Source organism: Aquarana catesbeiana, linkage group LG04 (genome assembly GCF_042186555.1).
Source record: "Aquarana catesbeiana isolate 2022-GZ linkage group LG04, ASM4218655v1, whole genome shotgun sequence".
Classification (NCBI taxonomy): domain Eukaryota; kingdom Metazoa; phylum Chordata; class Amphibia; order Anura; family Ranidae; genus Aquarana; species Aquarana catesbeiana.
This window is the reverse complement of record NC_133327.1, coordinates 248487175-248504976: the sequence shown is the minus strand read 5'-3', so window position 1 is coordinate 248504976 and position 17802 is coordinate 248487175. Positions and strand designations below refer to the sequence as shown.

The 17802-nt window shown below is 44.0% G+C and overlaps 1 protein-coding gene across 1 annotated transcript in view; it reads right to left on the bottom strand.

Annotated features, from left to right (window-relative positions):
- Positions 1–643: 643 nt before the first annotated feature.
- The window catches only part of LOC141139848 (probable cation-transporting ATPase 13A5), a 266762-nt gene continuing 249603 nt past the window's right edge, over positions 644–17802 (bottom strand). The window contains exon 30 of the mRNA XM_073626376.1: positions 644–1548. Coding sequence (XP_073482477.1) covers positions 1372–1548 — 177 coding nt within the window. The 3' untranslated portion in view covers positions 644–1371. The remainder of the gene's footprint in view (positions 1549–17802) is intronic.

Here is a 17802-nt window from a genome sequence, read left to right as displayed (position 1 = left end):
TAATGCATTAAGGTGAAAAACCTTCTGTGCTGCAGCTGCCCCTCAGAGCCCCCCTTTTTCTTACCTGAACCCTATCATTCCAGCTCCAGCCGCTGTCTTGGGTCCTCATTGGATAGACCGATAGCAGCAGGAGCCATTGGCTCCTGCTACTGTCAATCAAATCCAGTGACACAGGAGCCGGGGGCGGGGCCGAGTCCTGCTGTCTGTGTCAATGGACGCAGCAGTAGGACTTGGGAGCGCGCCCGCACGGGTACCCCCATGGAAAGTGGCTCTCCGTGGGGGCACCTGATGAAGAGGAGGATCCAGGAGCGCCGCCGGGGGACCCCCGAAATAGAAGATCAGTCCGCTCTGTGCAAAACCCATGCGCAGAGCAGTTAAGTATGACATGTTTGTTATTTAAAAAAACAAAAACAAAAAAAACCTTTATTATCACCTTAACCACTTGACCTCTGGAAGGTTTTACCCCCTTCATGACCAGGGCATTCCTTTGCTATTCAGCACTGTGCTACTTTATCTGGCACTTGCTCGGTCATGAAACACTGTATGCAAATTACTTTTTTTTTTCCACACAAAGCTTTAATTTGGTGGTATTTGATCTCCACTTTTTTTTTTTTTTATATGAATAAAAAAAAAATACTGAACATTTTGAAAAAAAAACTATATTTTCTACTTTCTGTTATAAAACACATCCAATAAAATCACATTTTTTAATACATTTAAGACAAAATGAATTCTGCTATATGTCTTTGGTAAAAACCAAACTACGGTTCTGGGGACACTAGTATAGTCTGATCGTGATCAAGATACTGATCCGTACACTATACTAGTAAAGGCGGCGACCAGTGACTTATAGTGTGACTATAAAAGTGTGATTGGCAATCTGGCGCTAACTGACACTGTCTGGGAAGGACACTAACTGACACTGATGTTGCTAGTGACACTAATACAATGATAAGTGATAATGTACACTGTACTAATGACACTGGTGGAAAGGGGTTAAAAAGGGGTTAACTGTGTGCCTAACAAGTGCAATGTGTGTAATACCTGCTGCTTTTATTTACAGATCTGGCTGCTTTTACTTCCTGAATTCTCAGAGTTTATTTCAGAGAAAAGAAACAGTTAGATCACTCTGTGTTTGTAAACACAGAACTCTGTGCTGTGATTGGCCACAGCCAATCAGCAGGTGTACAGCCATAATTGGCTGTAACCTGCTGACAAACTTGCACTGTGTTCAAACACAGCACAGATCTACAGGGGGCATGCGCATGCACGCCACTAAACCAGGGAGTACACCACAACATACAGGTATGTTGCGGTGCCTGACTGTGCCGCCCGCTCGCAGTAAATCTACCTTGAGTGAGCGGCAAGTGGTTAAACACACTCATTTGTCATAACTGAATATCGTCGGCTTGAACTGAATATTTCCTTTTGCAAAGAGCAGTCTGTGTTCTTTTCCAATGTGCTCTGCAGTTGTTTGTATTGACTCTTCGACTTGTAACCTGAAATCCTCTTCATGTGTTGCCAGAGTGTTCTATTGTAAACAAAGGTCTAAAAGGAAAAAGAAAAATGGTTACCTCACATAACACACAGCTTAGTTCATGTTCTCTCATGTGATCTCTCTCTGGCACCACTTAATGGTCTATTTGAAAACTACAAAATAATCATAGTATCATTTTTGTAATTTAAACATTTTTGTCACATACAGTATCACTTATCACATGATATATATAGATAGATAGATAGATAGATAGATAGATAGATAGATAGATAGATAGATAGATAGATAGATAGATAGATAGATAGAGAGATAGAGAGATAGATAGATAGATAGATAGATAGATAGATAGATAGATAGATAGATAGATAGATAGATAGATAGATAGATAGATAGATAGATACACACACATATATACACACACACACACACACACACACACACACACACACATAACATCATTGAACCTGAATGTCTCGCCTTTTGGGAAAAACACTTTCAACGTATATATACATCATTACATTGACGTTAAATACCGTTCTTATGGCAGATAGCTGCCATAACTCCGGTATCTTTTTAATTAGTGGGCGGTCCGCTTTTACATAAACGTGATCTCAGCGGAGCAAGATCACTTTTATGGGCGGCGGAAGAGGTGCCCCCCCCCCGTTCCGGTCGTCTTCGCCACTTACTAGACCCGTCGGCAGCAGTAGAAACGATACAATCGTTGTGATGGATGGGCAGGAAGTTGAGTGAGGGCAAGATGGCCCCCACTCGACTCTATGCCCTTGAAGGACCAGAGCGCCGTCAAACGTCACTTCTGCCCTCTGGCCTTAAAGGGCCCATTTTTTTTTAATATATTGCTTATAAGTGTAGATGTGAGATCCGAGGTTGTTTTGACCCCAGATCTCACATTACATTAAAGAGGACCTGTCCTGCTTATTTCTATTAAAAGGGATGTTTACATTCCTTGTAATAGGAATAAAAGTGACCCAAAAAACATTTTTTTAGGAAACAGTGTAAAAAAAAAATGTAAAGCACCCTGTCCCTCCAAGCTCGCGCGCAAAAGCGAACGCATATGTTAGTCGCGACCACATATATAAACCGTGTTTAAATCACACATGTGGTTTGTTAGATTGTTAGAGCGAGAGCAATAATTCTAGCACTAGACCTACTCTGTAACTTTAAACTGATAACCTGTAGAAATGTTTAAATGCTGTCTATGGAGATTTTTAAGTTCCAAAATTTGTCGCCATTTTACGAGCTGGAAACATGACATGTTGGGTATCAATTTACTCGCCGTAACATTGACTTTCACAATATAGAAAAAAATTGGCTGACTTTACTGTTTTCTTATTTTTTTAATTTAAAAAAGTGTATTTTTTCCAAAAATATTGGGTTCGTAAGACCGCTGTGCAAATACGGTGTGACATAAAGTATTGCAACAATCTTCATTTTATTCTCTAGGGTGTCTGAAAAAAATATATATAATATTTGGGGGTTCTAAGTAATTTTCTAGCAAAAAAATGATTTTAACTTGTAAACAGCAACTGTCAAAAATAGGCTTGGTCCAGAAGTGGTTAATTTATGAGAAGTATATTGGTGGTACATACATTCAAAGTAGAATTTAAGGTTTATTTCTAATCTGCCACGGTGGAGATTGTGACATCTTCCATCCACCTCTCCATCTCGGCCAATCATAGGAATCTCTGTATTCATTGATGAAAATACAAAACTCCAACTCAAGCTACATGACCAACCAATACAAGACCAACTTAATCCACACCCAACAACAAAAAGGAAGTATCTCAAACTTTTGCTGGAACACAGTGCCACTTACTGTATGTACCTAATGAAGCCAGGGCATGGGAATCATTGTTTGGGTCGGCTTAGCCTCAACAAACTATTTTAAATGATAGTATATATAAAAAAATTCCGCGCTAGAAACACATATAAATGAGCAGCAGTAAACAGTGCGACAACACCAATCAGAATAAAGAAAAATTATAAACTGCGCTAAACAAAAAATATTAGGTAAGGTGGAAGTGTTGCCTACCACCAGCAAATATTGATAGAATTATGAGAAGCAATAATAAACACAGAAAAAGTCCAAATCTTCAAAGATAGTAGGATGTTCAGCTTAATTGTAGGTAACAGTCCAAAATAAGCTATGATTGCCCTTACCAGAACTTCAGTGATAATGAGCGGATGGCATAAAACCCTGCCAGGGCCTTAGGGTTAATAAACCAGTCAGCACCTTCCGTTTTCAGATTAAAGTCCCCTCAATGGATGCAGGAGAAGAAACAAACAGAAAAAAACTGGCCATAGTGTAGTATATCAGATGCTTAGCATGGACAAACAAACATACCAAACACCCTGGTGAGCACACAGGAACAACCAAAAAAAAAAAGGGGAGGGAAGTGAAAAAAAACCCCACCACCGTGGCTGTAGATTGTGCTTACCGACTCACGGTGATAAGCAGGCTCTATGTCAAACTAGGAGCTGATCAGTAGTTGACAAGGAACACTTTGATTCGTCCACATTAGCCCGAAGTCCATACCATCAGTATACAACCCAGAATATAAATGATAAACTTTCCATGGTGAAGTACCTGGCAGTCAGGTATCCAAATTGTGATCTCAGCAATATCGCCAAAGGTGTGCTAGAGGTTATTGAAGTGGAACTACGCTTTGCAAAGCGTCTGCATCTACTTTCTCACTCTAATTCAAGTAGTTCCACTTCAATAACCTCTAGCACACCTTTGGCGATATTGCTGAGATCACAATTTGGATACCTGACTGCCAGGTACTTCACCATGGAAAGTTTATCATTTATATTCTGGGTTGTATACTGATGGTATGGACTTCAGGCTAATGTGGACGAATCAAAGTGTTCCTTGTCAACTACTGATCAGCTCCTAGTTTGACATAGAGCCTGCTTATCACCGTGAGTCGGTAAGCACAATCTACAGCCACGGTGGTGGGGGTTTTTTTTTTTTTTTTTTTTTTTTCACTTCCCTCCCCTTTTTTTTTTGGTTGTTCCTGTGTGTTCACCAGGGTGTTTGGTATGTTTGTTTGTCCATGCTAAGCATCTGATATACTACACTATGGCCAGTTTTTTCTGTTTGTTTCTTCTCCTGCATCCATTGAGGGGACTTTAATCTGAAAACGGAAGGTGCTGACTGGTTTATTATCCCTAAGGCCCTGGCAGGGTTTTATGCCATCCACTCATTATCACTGAAGTTCTGGTAAGGGCAATCATAGCTTATTTTGGACTCTTACCTACAATTAAGCTGAACATCCTACTATCTTTGAAGATTTGGACTTTTTCTGTGTTTATTATTGCTTCTCATAATTCTATCAATATTTGCTGGTGGTAGGCAACACTTCCACGTTACCTAATATTTTTTGTTTAGCGCAGTTTATAATTTTTCTTTATTTTAAATGATAGTAAACGTAAAATTTTTCTTTAACTTGTTCCCACCAGCCATAGATATGTCCAGCCACTGGGCAGGTTGGCTTTAACACTGATAGGCCACATTGATGTGTCTACAGGGAATTGTTTTCTGTGCTGAGAGCACACTCATCGTGTGTTCCCAAGAGAATACTTAGATGTCACGAGAAGCTCTCAATGCATACTTGCAATCTGGAGCTTCTGACCATGTGACTGCTGTGACAACCAATCGCAGTGGTAACATAACTAGAATGCCCACCTCCGCCTCATGGCATTTCAATTCTCCTAAGAAGCTGGGGGGGAGTTATCAGCAAGAGGTTGAGTATGACTTTTTGTTCACTAATTCATCTTCAAATAAGTCACAATATGTTACTTTTGATGTTCAAACGTTAGCATGCATTGTTCTTAACTAGGGATGAGCCAAACATCCCCGGTTCAGTTTGCACCAGAACTTGTGAACAGGCAAAAAATTTGTGCAAACACCATTAAAGTCTATGGGACACGAACATGAAAAATCAAAAGTGCTCATTTTAAAGTCTTATATGCATGTTATTGCCATAAAAAGTGATTGGGGACCCGGGTCCTGTCCTAGGGGACATGTATCAATGCAAAAAAAAGTTTTAAAAACTGCAGCTTTTTCAGGAGCAGTGATTTTAATAATCCTTAAAGTGAAATAATAAAAATGAAATATTCCTTTAAATATTGTGCCTGGGGGGTGTCCTTAGTATGCCTGCAAAGTAGCACATCTTTCCTGTGTTTAGAACAGTGCCACAGCAAAATTAAATTTCTAAAGGAAAAAATTTAATTTATAACTGCTGGCAGCTGTAATGAATTATCGGATCCCGGCAATATAGATAAAAATCATTGAAAAAAAAGGACATCGGTCCCCCCCAGTCCATTACCAGGCCCTCCAGGTCTGGTATGGATTTTAAGAGGAATCCTGCGCCACAATTTAAAGAAAAAAATGGCGTGGCCCCCCCAAATCCATACCAGACCCTTATCCAAGCACGCAACCTGGCAGGCTGCAGGAAAATAGGGGGGACAAGAGAGCGCCCCCCCTTCTGAACCATACCAGGCCACATGCCCTCAACATGGGGAGGGTGTTTTGGGGTCCCCTCCAAAACACCTTGTCCCCAAGTTGATGGGGACAAGGGCCTCATCCCTACAACCCTTGCCCGGTGGTTGTGGGGGTCTGTGGGTGGGGGGCTTATCGGAATCTGGAAGTCCCCTTTAACAATGGGACCCCCAGATCCCACCCTCCCTATGTGAATGGGTATCGGGTACATTGTACCCCTACACTTTCACCAAAAAAATGTCAAAATGGTAAAAATGACAGTAGACCGTTTGGGACAAGTCCTTTATTTAAAAAAAAAAGCGTCCCGCAATGTAACTCCATCTTGTGTCTGAATGAACACATGGAGCTGTAACTTGGCTCAGGTGCCCCCATAGCAAGTTGCTTGCTCAACAGGCGGGAAGGGCCAGGATCAAAGAAGAGGGACCTGAGAAGAGGAGGATCCGAGCTGCTCTGTGCAAAACCACTGCACAGAGCAGGTAAGTATAACATGTTTGTTATTTTTAACAAAAAAAACCCAAAACTTTGCAATCACTTTAAGGCATTTAGTAACTGTAGCTACAGTATGTATGCATAAAGTTGAACAGTTGAGCAGCTGACAGTTCTTGCTGTATTGTAACCAGGCTGCTGTTGGGTTTTATCCAGGCGCTGTTAATCTCCTAATGTTTGGGGTCTTATCTGGTAAGGAGACAGAAATTTACACTATATTGCCAAAAGTATTGGAACGCCTGCCTTTACACACACACTTGAACTTTAATGGCACCCCAGTCTTAGTTTGTAGGGTTGGCACACCCTTTGCAGCTATAAAGCTTCAGCTCTTCTGGGAAGGCTGTCCACAAGGTTTAGGAGTGTGTCTATGGGAATGTTTGACTATTCTTCCAGAAACGCATTTGTGAGGTCAGGCACTGATGCTAGACAAGTAGGACTGGCTCATAGTCTCCGCTCTAATTCATCCCAAAGGTGTTCTATCAGGTTAAAGTCAGGACTCTGTGCAAGTCAGTCAAGTTCCTCCACATCAAACTCGCTCATCCACACAATATTGCCCAAAGTATTGGGCCACCCCTCCAAATCATTTGGTGGAAGGGGGATTATGGTGTGGGGTTGTTTTTCGGGGGTGGTGCTTTGCCCCCTAGTTTCAGTGAAGGGAACTCTTAAGCCATCAGCATACCAAGACATTTTGGACAATATCATGATCCCAACTTTGTGGGAACAGTTTGGGGATGACCCCTTCCTGTTCCAACATGACTGCGCACCAGTGCACAAAGCAAGATCCATAAAGACATGGAAGAGCGAGTTTGGGGTGGAGGAACTTGACTGGCCTCCACCCAATAGAACACCTTTGGGATGAATTAGAGAGGAGACTTCTAGCCAGGCCTTCTCGTCCAACATCAGTGCCTGACCTTACAAATGCGCTTCTGGAAGAATGGTCAAACGTTCCTAGAGACACACTCCTAAACCTTGTGGACAGCCTTCCCAGAAGAGTTGAAGCTATTATATAGCTGCAAATGGAGGACCAACTCAATACTAAACACTAAAGATGAAGACAGGGATGCCATTAAAGTTCATGTGTGTGTGTAAAGGCAGGTGTCCCAATACTTTTGGCAATATAGTGTATCTGTGGTGAAGGAGCATGGGTATTGTATGAAGGATTGCTGGCACCTGTAGTTCACCTGTCATAAGACTGTTACAACAATATTTACTAATCAATGTAGATATTTTATTGCTCTATAGGGACTGCACGGGGACTGCACATCTTTGCTTCTATTACAATAATTTATAGACAGGCCCCAATACATAGAAATAGATTTGTGCACAATATAATTGGCCCCTCCGAGGAAATTAGTCGCTTTTTTTTTTTTTTTTTCTAAGCCTGGAAAAAGTGTCTCACGTGTAGGAAGACTAAAAATAATGTGAGAAAAATAACACATTTCTCATCTATAACAATCATAAAGATATATTTAATTAGAGAATCTATATCTTTTGATAGTACCTGTATGACCTATGTACTGGAATGCCCTTGTGGGCTCAGTGTGTTGGTCGCACACCAAGAAAATTAGCTATCAGGATTGGAGAACACATCAACAACACTGAGAGGCTATTCAAAACATAGTGTATGTAGACATTTCAGGAAACACTGCATTAACCTCCCTGGCCGTATGATTATTTCAGATTTTTGCGTCTCAAAGCGGTACAAATATTTTGCATAGAAATTTGGCGTTTTATATTGTAGGCCTGTAATTCTTAGCAATAACACACTTAAATCTGTCCACCAAGAGTATAGTAGATATCCCGGGTATGATGAAGTTTGAAACATATAATATAATATAATATAATATAATAAATAAATATAAATAATTATAAAAAATAATAATATAATAATAATAAAATAATAAATTTCCCCACGATTCACTATCACTCAATTCTGCAAGTGTTCTAATTTACCTGAAACCCTTGTTGCTAGGCAGTCTTCCTAATCTGCCTCTTCCTATTCCGCGGCGTGTCCTGCTCCTCGGTGAGCAGCCCCGTTGCCTTCTGGGAACTGTGTGTGTTCCCAGAAAACCACGGGGCCATGAACAGAGCGTCGCGCCGCTCGCGCATGCGCAGTAGGAAACTGGCAGTGAAGCCACCAGGCTCCACTGCCTGTTTCCCTTACTTAGGATGGCGGTGCCGGGACCCGAGAGCCGAGGGATGGGTCGGCCTCGGGCACCCAGGACAGGTAAGTCTACTTTTTTATAGTCAGCAGCTACAGTGTTTGTAGCTGCTGACTTTTTAAAAAAAATCATCCTGGCCGGAATCCCGCTTTAATATCTATATCGATCTACATGCTTAGTCAGGAGCAGAAAACAAACCATAACAAAAGCAGTTAGTATATATTTTTAATAAAGGAATATTGATGAGTAAAGGAATTGGTGGGGAGGGCTTAATGCATGTATTTAAACTGCTTGCGTTCCACGCTGCCTGCACTGTTCACAACGGCATCCATACTGACAAAACGCATTGGGTGGAGCAAAGCATCAAGACATCATTCTGAACAAGTGGAACGCACATATACATTGAAGAAGGAAGAGCTGGAGATGTGTGGCTCAACAGGATAGTATTCTATTTATACCTGAGTGCTGGGCTGAGCACTACAGTGTGTAAGTATAAAGATTATATAGTATATAGAGGAACTGCAGTCTGCTCACATAATTTGTATTAAAAAAACATCTTTGCCATTCTGAAGCTTACCTCCAACCACTTTGCATATTATTTTATATATGCTGTGATTCTGTACTTGCCAAATATGTTGCAGAAATCTCCCTCCACTGAGTCAGGCTGCATCCATTTTAACTGTGGGCAGCTAAAGCTTCTGCTTGCTCACTTCCTCGATTTACATAGACACACAGAGGCACACCTCCAGCTCTGCAGCCCTACAGCTCTCATTGGCCCTCTTATGACTCACCCCCTCTCTTCCTGGCAAACTCTCACAAGAGTGAGGGAGAGAGCTGTGCATGATGTCATAAGCCTAGGCTTTTTACCAGACAAGAAACAGAAAGTGGGCTATATAAGGTATTTACTGACAGAAAAAATGTTTTACTATCCAAAGTTAAAACAACAAGGGCAGAAGATTTAATAGATGGAAAGATGAAAACGTGACTGAAGGTCTGCTTTGTCTATAATTTTTAATACATGGCTTTATGCAGTGGAGATTCTCCTTTCTGCATTCCATTTAAATGGGAGTTATCTGAGGTGAACCAAGGAGGGTGTTTTGCCCTCTTTTTGACCTGCTTATCTTTATAGGAGGTCAGAGGGAATCTCCTGAGTTTATTACACAAAGCAGAGGTATTATAAAGGCACAGGAGGAAGAAAGCATGTGAGATTCAGGGTCTTGGCAGTTTATTTGTGGATTATATTTAGATGCATAGCACAAGTGTTTTTTTATGTAGAGATTGAAGAACTGTCACATTTTTATTTAAGCACTTTATTATTATAACATTGTGATATGGGCATTGTTAAGGGAATAAGGTTTCTGCACTGAGCATATTATTTAACTAATCATGCATTTAATTTATTCTAATTTATCAGCACACGTAGCACTATATGAGGAGTTTGGCCCAGGACATGATGTCACACAGGAACCAGAAGTGGTGTGATGTCAGGTCCCGGCCCAAACATTCAGTATTTGCAACGCACGCTGGAAACCAAGCAGTGCGGCGGTGCTGATTCATACACATAAGCGGTATACATTGGTGCCGAGTCTGGGCACCTAAACAAATGAGTGGTATACCTTGTTATGCTTTATACATTTGGATTAATAAATACTACACTACCCCCTTCGCGCCGAGCGTACGCACATATGCGGCCTCGGCTTTCGGGGGTTATACCGGGATGATGCCCGCAGCTGCAGGCATCAACCCGGTACCGTTTCTTAGAGCAGGCCATCGGCTTTACAGCGATAACAACCGATGCATCTCCCTTCCAACCGGGAGACCCGATCCGCTATCCGACACTTCCGGCGTCTAGCCACAGACTGGAACGAAGCCGTAAATGGCTTCGTTCCAGTCTCCTGAATGTAAACATGGAAGCAATGTCACAATGTCACTTCTGGTTTACTCAGCTGCCAATGGCACCGGATTTTAAAAAATATACAGTATTCAGAATTGGCATTTTTGGCGATCTGAATAATTTGAAGTGCAAAGGAGGGATTGGAGGTCTTTTAGACCCCCGATCCCTCCATAAAGTGTACCTGTCACCACCTATTACTGTCACAAGGGATGTTTACATTCCTTGTGACAGCAATAAAAGTGATCTTTTTTTTTTTTAAAACACAATTTAATAATATAAAAATAAATAAAATAAATAGGAAAGAAAAACATTTTTTTAAAGTGCCCCGGTCCCTGCAAGCTCATGCAGCAAGGAAAACGCATACGGAAGTTGCGCCCGCATATGTAAACGGTGTTCAAATCACACATGTGAGGTATTGCTGTGATTGTTAGAGCGAGAGCAATAATTCTAGCACTAGACCTCCTCTGTAACTCTAACCTGGTAACTGTAAAAAAATGTAAAGTGTTGCCTATGGAGATTTTTAGGTACTGTAGTTTGTCGCCATTCCACGAGTGCGTGCAATTATAAAGCGTGACATGTTTGGTAACTATTTACTCATCTTTCACATTATAAAAAAAAATTGGGCTAACTTTACTGTTTCATTTTTTTTAAATTCATGAAAGTGTCCCTTTTCCCAAAAAGTTGCGTTTAAAACCCCGCTGTACAAATACCGTGTGACATAAAATATTGCAACAATCACCATTTTATTCTGTAGATTCTCTGCTAATATATATATATATATATATATATATATATATAAAATGTTTGGGGGTTCTAAGTAATTTTATAGCAAAAAATATGAATTTTAACTTGTAAACACCAAATGTCAGAAATAGGCTTAGGCATGAAAGAGCTATAGTACTTCTCTGGCTTATTGTTGTGGGGTCCCAGAAGGGACGTTTGGAAATCTGGGGTTTTATGGAGTGCTCGATCTGGAGATTATATTCCAAAGTCGACCCTTATTAAGTTAGGAGTCACTGGACTGCTGGTGTGTGTGCATTTTGTACACAGAGGCTGGTGATTTGAGTGGCACGATTGGGAACAATATCTACTGGCACACAGAAGATTTACTTTATGGTGGTGGATTCTTTACACACATTAAGGAACGGTTCTGGACTTTATTATGACCTAATCATTTATTTGTAAAGTTTTGTATAAGTTTGAATTGGTGATTAGGGATGAGCCGAACACCCCCCGGTTCGGTTCGCAACAGAACCTGCGAACGGACCGAAAGTTCGCACGAACTTTAGAACCCCATTGACGTCTATGGGACTCGAACGTTCGAAATCAAAAGTGCTCATTTTAAAGGCTAATTTGCATGGTATTGTCCTAAAAAGGGTTTGGGGACCCGGGTCCTACCCCAGGGGACATGTATCAATGCAAAAAAAACTTTTAAAAACGGCCGTTTTTTCGGGAGCAGTGATTTTAATGATGCTTAAAGTAAAAAAAAAAAAAGTGAAATATTCCTTTAAATATCGTACCTGAGGGGTGTCTATAGTATGCCTGTAAAGTGACGCGTGTTTCCCGTGTTTAGAACAGTCCCTGCACCAAATGTCATTTTTAAAGGAAAAAATCTCATTTAAAACTGCTTGCGGGTTTAATGTAATGTCAGGTCCTGGCAATATGGATGAAAATCAATGAGACAAACGGCATGGGTACCCCCCAGTCCATTACCAGGCCCTTTGGGTCTTGTATGGATATTAAGGGGAACCCCGCACCCAAATTAAAATAAGGAAAGGTGTGGGGCCACCAGGCCCTATATACTCTGAACAGCAGTATACAGGCTGTAGGTTTGTTGTTAAGTAGAATCTCTTTGTAATTTTGAACGGGTACATTTTTAACGTGTTTAGCTCCAGCCAAAAAATCTTTTTTAAGCTTTTTGGAAAACATAGGGAAGGGTTATCACCCCTGTGACATTTGTTTTGCTGTCTTTCCTCCTCTTCAGAAGATTTCACCTCACTTTTTGTCCCAATGGATTGGAAAGCATCAGTGGAAAGGAGAAATGTTTTTCCCATATTAACTCTTACAGGAGAGAATTTCCCTTCCTAGGGGTAGATTTCACTTCCTGTTGTCTCCTTCCGTTTGCAAGTAGGAGTCGTTTGTAAGTTAGTTGTTTGAAAGTAGGGTCCTGCCCTATATACTCAGCAGAAATTTGGGCCTTAGGTGTTGCTGTGGCCACAACACTGTAAGCCCTCACAGGGCTCTGCTGTGAAATAATAAATCAAGAATTGTAATTACATGCCCCTGTTGAACAGGAGCTGAAAAATTAGGCCTTAGGCACTGGTGCTGGTGCCACAACACTTCAACCCCTCACAGACACTCTAGTTGGAATGCAGGAACGAGCCCTGCTGCAAAGTATTGCATCAAAAATTGTAATTACACGCCCCTGTTAAACAAGGGCTGAAAAATTGGGCCTTAGGCACTGGTGCTGGTGCCACAACACTGCAACCCCTCACAGACACTCTAGTTGGAATGCAGGAACGAGCCCTGCTGCAAAGTATTACATCAAAAATCGTAATTACACGCCCCTGTTAAACAGGGGCTGAAAAATTGTGCCTTAGGCACTGGTGGTGGCACCCAGAACCAAAAATGTTCTTACAAGCTATCAGCGTGATGATTGAGGAGGAAGAGGATAATTACTCAGGGATAGTCACTCAGCATCAGCATAGGCAGTCTTTGAAGGGATCTGAGATTTCAAAAAAAATTATTCGGTTACATCAGCATCAGGTGCTTGGTAGCTGGTGGTGATCCAAGACTCATTCATTTTTATGAAGGTCAGTCGATCGACCGAGTCAGTGGACAGACGCACCCTGTGATCGGTTACCACGCCTCCAGCAGCACTGAATGTGCGTTCCGAAAGAACGCTGGATGCAGGACAGGCCAGTAGCTCAATTGCATACTGTGCAAGCTCTGGCCAGTGATCCATCCTCAAGACCCAGTAACCCAGAGGATTTTCGGTGGGAAAGGTGTCCAAGTCTGATCTTGCCCCTAGGTATTCCTGCACCATGTAAAACAGACGCTGGCGATGGTTGCTGGAACCGATCATACCTTGGGGCTGCGGACCAAAAAATTGTCTGAACGCATCGGTCAGATGGCCACCTTCTCCACCGCTCCTTCTTTGACTGACCGAAGCCTCAGCAACACGTTGTCCAGAAACAGGAGTTTGTAACCTCCCAGTCTCTGGGAACGCGTTGCACAGACCTTTCTGCAAGGCCTCCCGAAGATGTTTCATCCTCTGCTCCCTCTGCGATGGCAAGATAAGGTCCGCAACCTTACCCTTGTAACGTGGATCAAGGAGGGTTGCCAGCCAGTATTGGTCCTTCTCCTTGATACCACGAATACGAGGATCCTTACGCAGGCTTTGCAGGATCAGGGAGGCCATGCAGCGTAGGTTTGCTGAGGCATTCGGTCCGGAGTCCTCTGGGTCACTAAGGACGACATGGTCCGCAGCCACCTCCTCCCAGCCACGTACAAGTCCATGTGTTTCTTGGGACTGATCCCTTAAAGACTGCTGCTGATGCTGAGTGCCAGGCTCCACCTCCATACTGACACAATCTTCCTCCTCCTCCTCCTCCTCTTCCTCCTCGTCCTCTTCCTGTGTGATCGGCGGGCACGCAGGAACACTGTCTGGATAAAGGGGGCCTTGAGAGCTAAGGAAGTCCTCCTCTTCTTGCCTCTGTTCTGCCTCAAGTGCCCTGTCCATTATTCCACGCAGCGTGTGCTCCAACAGGTGGACAAGGGGGACAGTGTCACTGATGCATGCACTGTCACTGCTCACCATCCTCGTGGCCTCCTCAAATGGTGACAGGACAGTGCATGCATCCCTGATCATGGCCCACTGGCGTGGGGAAAAAAAACCAAGCTCCCCTGACCCTGTCCTGGTGCCATAGTCGCACAGGTACTCATTGATGGCCCTCTGCTGCGTGTGCAGCCGCTGCAGCATGGCCAACGTTGAGTTCCACCTGGTGGGCATGTCACAGATTAGGCGGTTCTTGGGCAGGTTAAACTCCTTTTGGAGGTCCGTCAGCCGAGCACTGGCATTATATGACCGGCGGAAATGCACACAGACTTTCCTGGCCTGCCTCAGGACATCCTGTAAGCCCGGGTACCTGCCCAAGAACCGCTGCACCACCAAGTTAAGGACGTGAGCCAAACAGGGCACATGGGTCATTTGTCCCTGTCGGAGGGCAGAGAGGAGGTTGGTGCCATTGTCGCAAACCACCATTCCTGCCTTAAGTTGGCGTGGCGTCAACCACCTCTGAACCTGCCCCTGCAGAGCTGACAGAACCTCTGCCCCAGTGTGGCTCCTGTCCCCCAAGCACACCAGCTCAAGCACCGCATGGCATCTTTTGGCCTGCGTACTTGCGTAGCCCCTTGAACGACTACGGAGCACCGCTGGTTCCGAGGAAGAGGCCATGGAGGAAGAAGAAGAGGAGGGGGTGGAGGAGAGAGGTGTGTCACAATCATTAGCATTTTGGAGGCGTGGTGGCGGAACAACCTCCAACACTACTGCACCTTGTCCTGCATCCTTCCCAGCTGCCAGCAGAGTCACCCAATGCGCCGTGAAACTTAGGTAACGTCCCTGTCCATGCCTGCTAGACCATGAGTCAGCGGTAATATGCACCTTACCGCTGACCGCCCTGTCCAGCGAGGCATGGACATTGCCTTCCACATGCTGGTAGAGAGCCGTAATCGCCTTCCGTGAGAAAAAGTGGCGTTTGGGTACCTGCCACTGAGGAACCGCACATTCCACAAACTCACGGAAGGGGGCAGAGTCTACCAACTGAAAAGGCAGCAGTTGAAGTGCTAGCAATTTTGCCAAGCTAGCATTCAACCGCTGGGCATGTGGATGGCTGGGAGCAAACTTCTTTCGGCGGTGCAGCAGCTGGGGCAGGGAAATTTGCCTGGTACAATCTGACGTCGGTGTACCAAAATCAGATTGCCCACAAGTACGTGGCTGTGACACACCTAATTCTACACCTTCATTCCTCTCAGTGCAGGTCTCAGAGAGGACTGAAGGTCTAGTGGGGTTGGAAATCTCAGCTGATGAGGAGCAAGCAGAGGTCCTCTTTGTTCTTTGGTGTGGGTCTTTTAGATACGCTTGCCAACGAACTGCATGGCAGGTCAACATATGTCTGGTCAAGCATGTGGTACCCAAGCGGGAGATGTTTTGGCCACGCGAGATACGCTTGAGACATATGTTGCAAATAGCAGCGGTGCGATCTGATGCACTCATCTCAAAAAAGGCCCACACCAAAGAACTTTTTGAATAACGCGCAGAGACTGCAGCGCCCTGCACATGTGGAGCTTTGGGGTGTGATGCAGTCAATGTGCTGCCCTTAGACTGGCCCCTGGAGGGCATCCTGCCTCGTTGGTGATGTGCCGCCTCCTCCTCCTCCTCCTCCTCCTCTCTCCTATCAGGCACCCACGTTGAGTCAGTGACCTCATCATCCCCTCCCTCCTCATCACTGGAGCAAACCTGGCAGTATGCTGCAGCAGGGGGAGCATGACTGCCAGATTGCTGTCCTTCTTGGGCACCCCCTCTGTCCGTGCTTGTGTTACTGCCTTCATCGAGCTCAGTATCATCATCAGAGCCTTCCAAACGCTGGGCATCCTCCTGGAGCATGTACCCAACACTGTGGTCAAACAGTTCGAGGGACTCCTCAGGAGGACATGGTGGGGCTAGGGAAGGAGTCACTGATGACATTGAGCCAAGGGAAGAGGCCGCTGCTTTGCCAGACAAAGTACCCTGGGCATGGGTGAGAGGATGAGGAGGATGAGGACGGCTTGGTCATCCACTCGACCAAGTCTTCCGCATGTTGCGGCTCAACATGGCCAGCTGCCGAAAAAAAGGCCAAGCGTGTCCCATGGCCACGTGCTGATGAGGATGCACCGTCTCCACGACCAGCACTAGACACAGAGCCTGCTTGCCCTCTCTTATTGGCTTGTGACTGTCTGCCTCTCCTTCTTGGCCTTCCAGACATACTAATGGCCTGTAGCTGCACTAAGCTGGGATATATATATATATATATATATATATATATATATATATATATGTACTGATACTGCAGCTAGCAAAATCAACTGCCTGCCTGTAGTATGAGAACACCACCAACCTTCTACAGGTAGCTTTAGCTGAACACTGTGAGGTGGACGCACCCCACTAACTTGTAGGTTTAGCTGAACACTATGAGCAGGGCGCACCCCACTAACTTGTAGGTTTAGCAGAACACTGTGAGCAGGACGCACTGCACTAACTGTAAATAGTCTAGCTGCCTGACTGTGGTACTAATAGGATCAAAAGAACACCAGCAATTTTCTTTAAAATACTGTAACAAGACAAGCCTGCCTGTCAGTAAGAAGATAACAGGAACGGATCTAGCTGAACACTGTGAGCAGGACGCACCCCACTAGCTTGTAGGTTTAGCTGAACACTGTGAGGTGGACGCACCCCACTAACTTGTAGGTTTAGCTGAACACTGTGAGCAGGACGCACCCCACTAACTTGTAGGTTTAGCAGAACACTGTGAGCAGGACGCACTGCACTAACTGTAAATAGTCTAGCTGCCTGACTGTGGTACTAATAGGATCAAAAGAACACCAGCAATTTTCTTCAGGTAGCTGTATTTACTGTAACAAGACAAGCCTGCCTGTCAGTAAGAAGATAACAGGAACGGATCTAGCTGAACACTGTGAGCAGGACGCACCCCACTAGCTTGTAGGTTTAGCTGAACACTGTGAGGTGGACGCACCCCACTAACTTGTAGGTTTAGCTGAACACTGTGAGCAGGACGCACCCCACTAACTTGTAGGTTTAGCAGAACACTGTGAGCAGGACGCACTGCACTAACTGTAAATAGTCTAGCTGCCTGACTGTGGTACTAATAGGATCAAAAGAACACCAGCAATTTTCTTCAGGTAGCTGTATTTACTGTAACAAGACAAGCCTGCCTGTCAGTAAGAAGATAACAGGAATGGATCTAGCTGAACACTGTGAGCAGGACGCACCCCACTAGCTTGTAGGTTTAGCTGAACACTGTGATGTGGACGCACCCCACTAACTTGTAGGTTTAGCTGAACACTGTGAGCAGGACGCACCCCACTAACTTGTAGGTTTAGCAGAACACTGTGAGCAGGACGCACTGCACTAACTGTAAATAGTCTAGCTGCCTGACTGTGGTACTAATAGGATCAAAAGAAC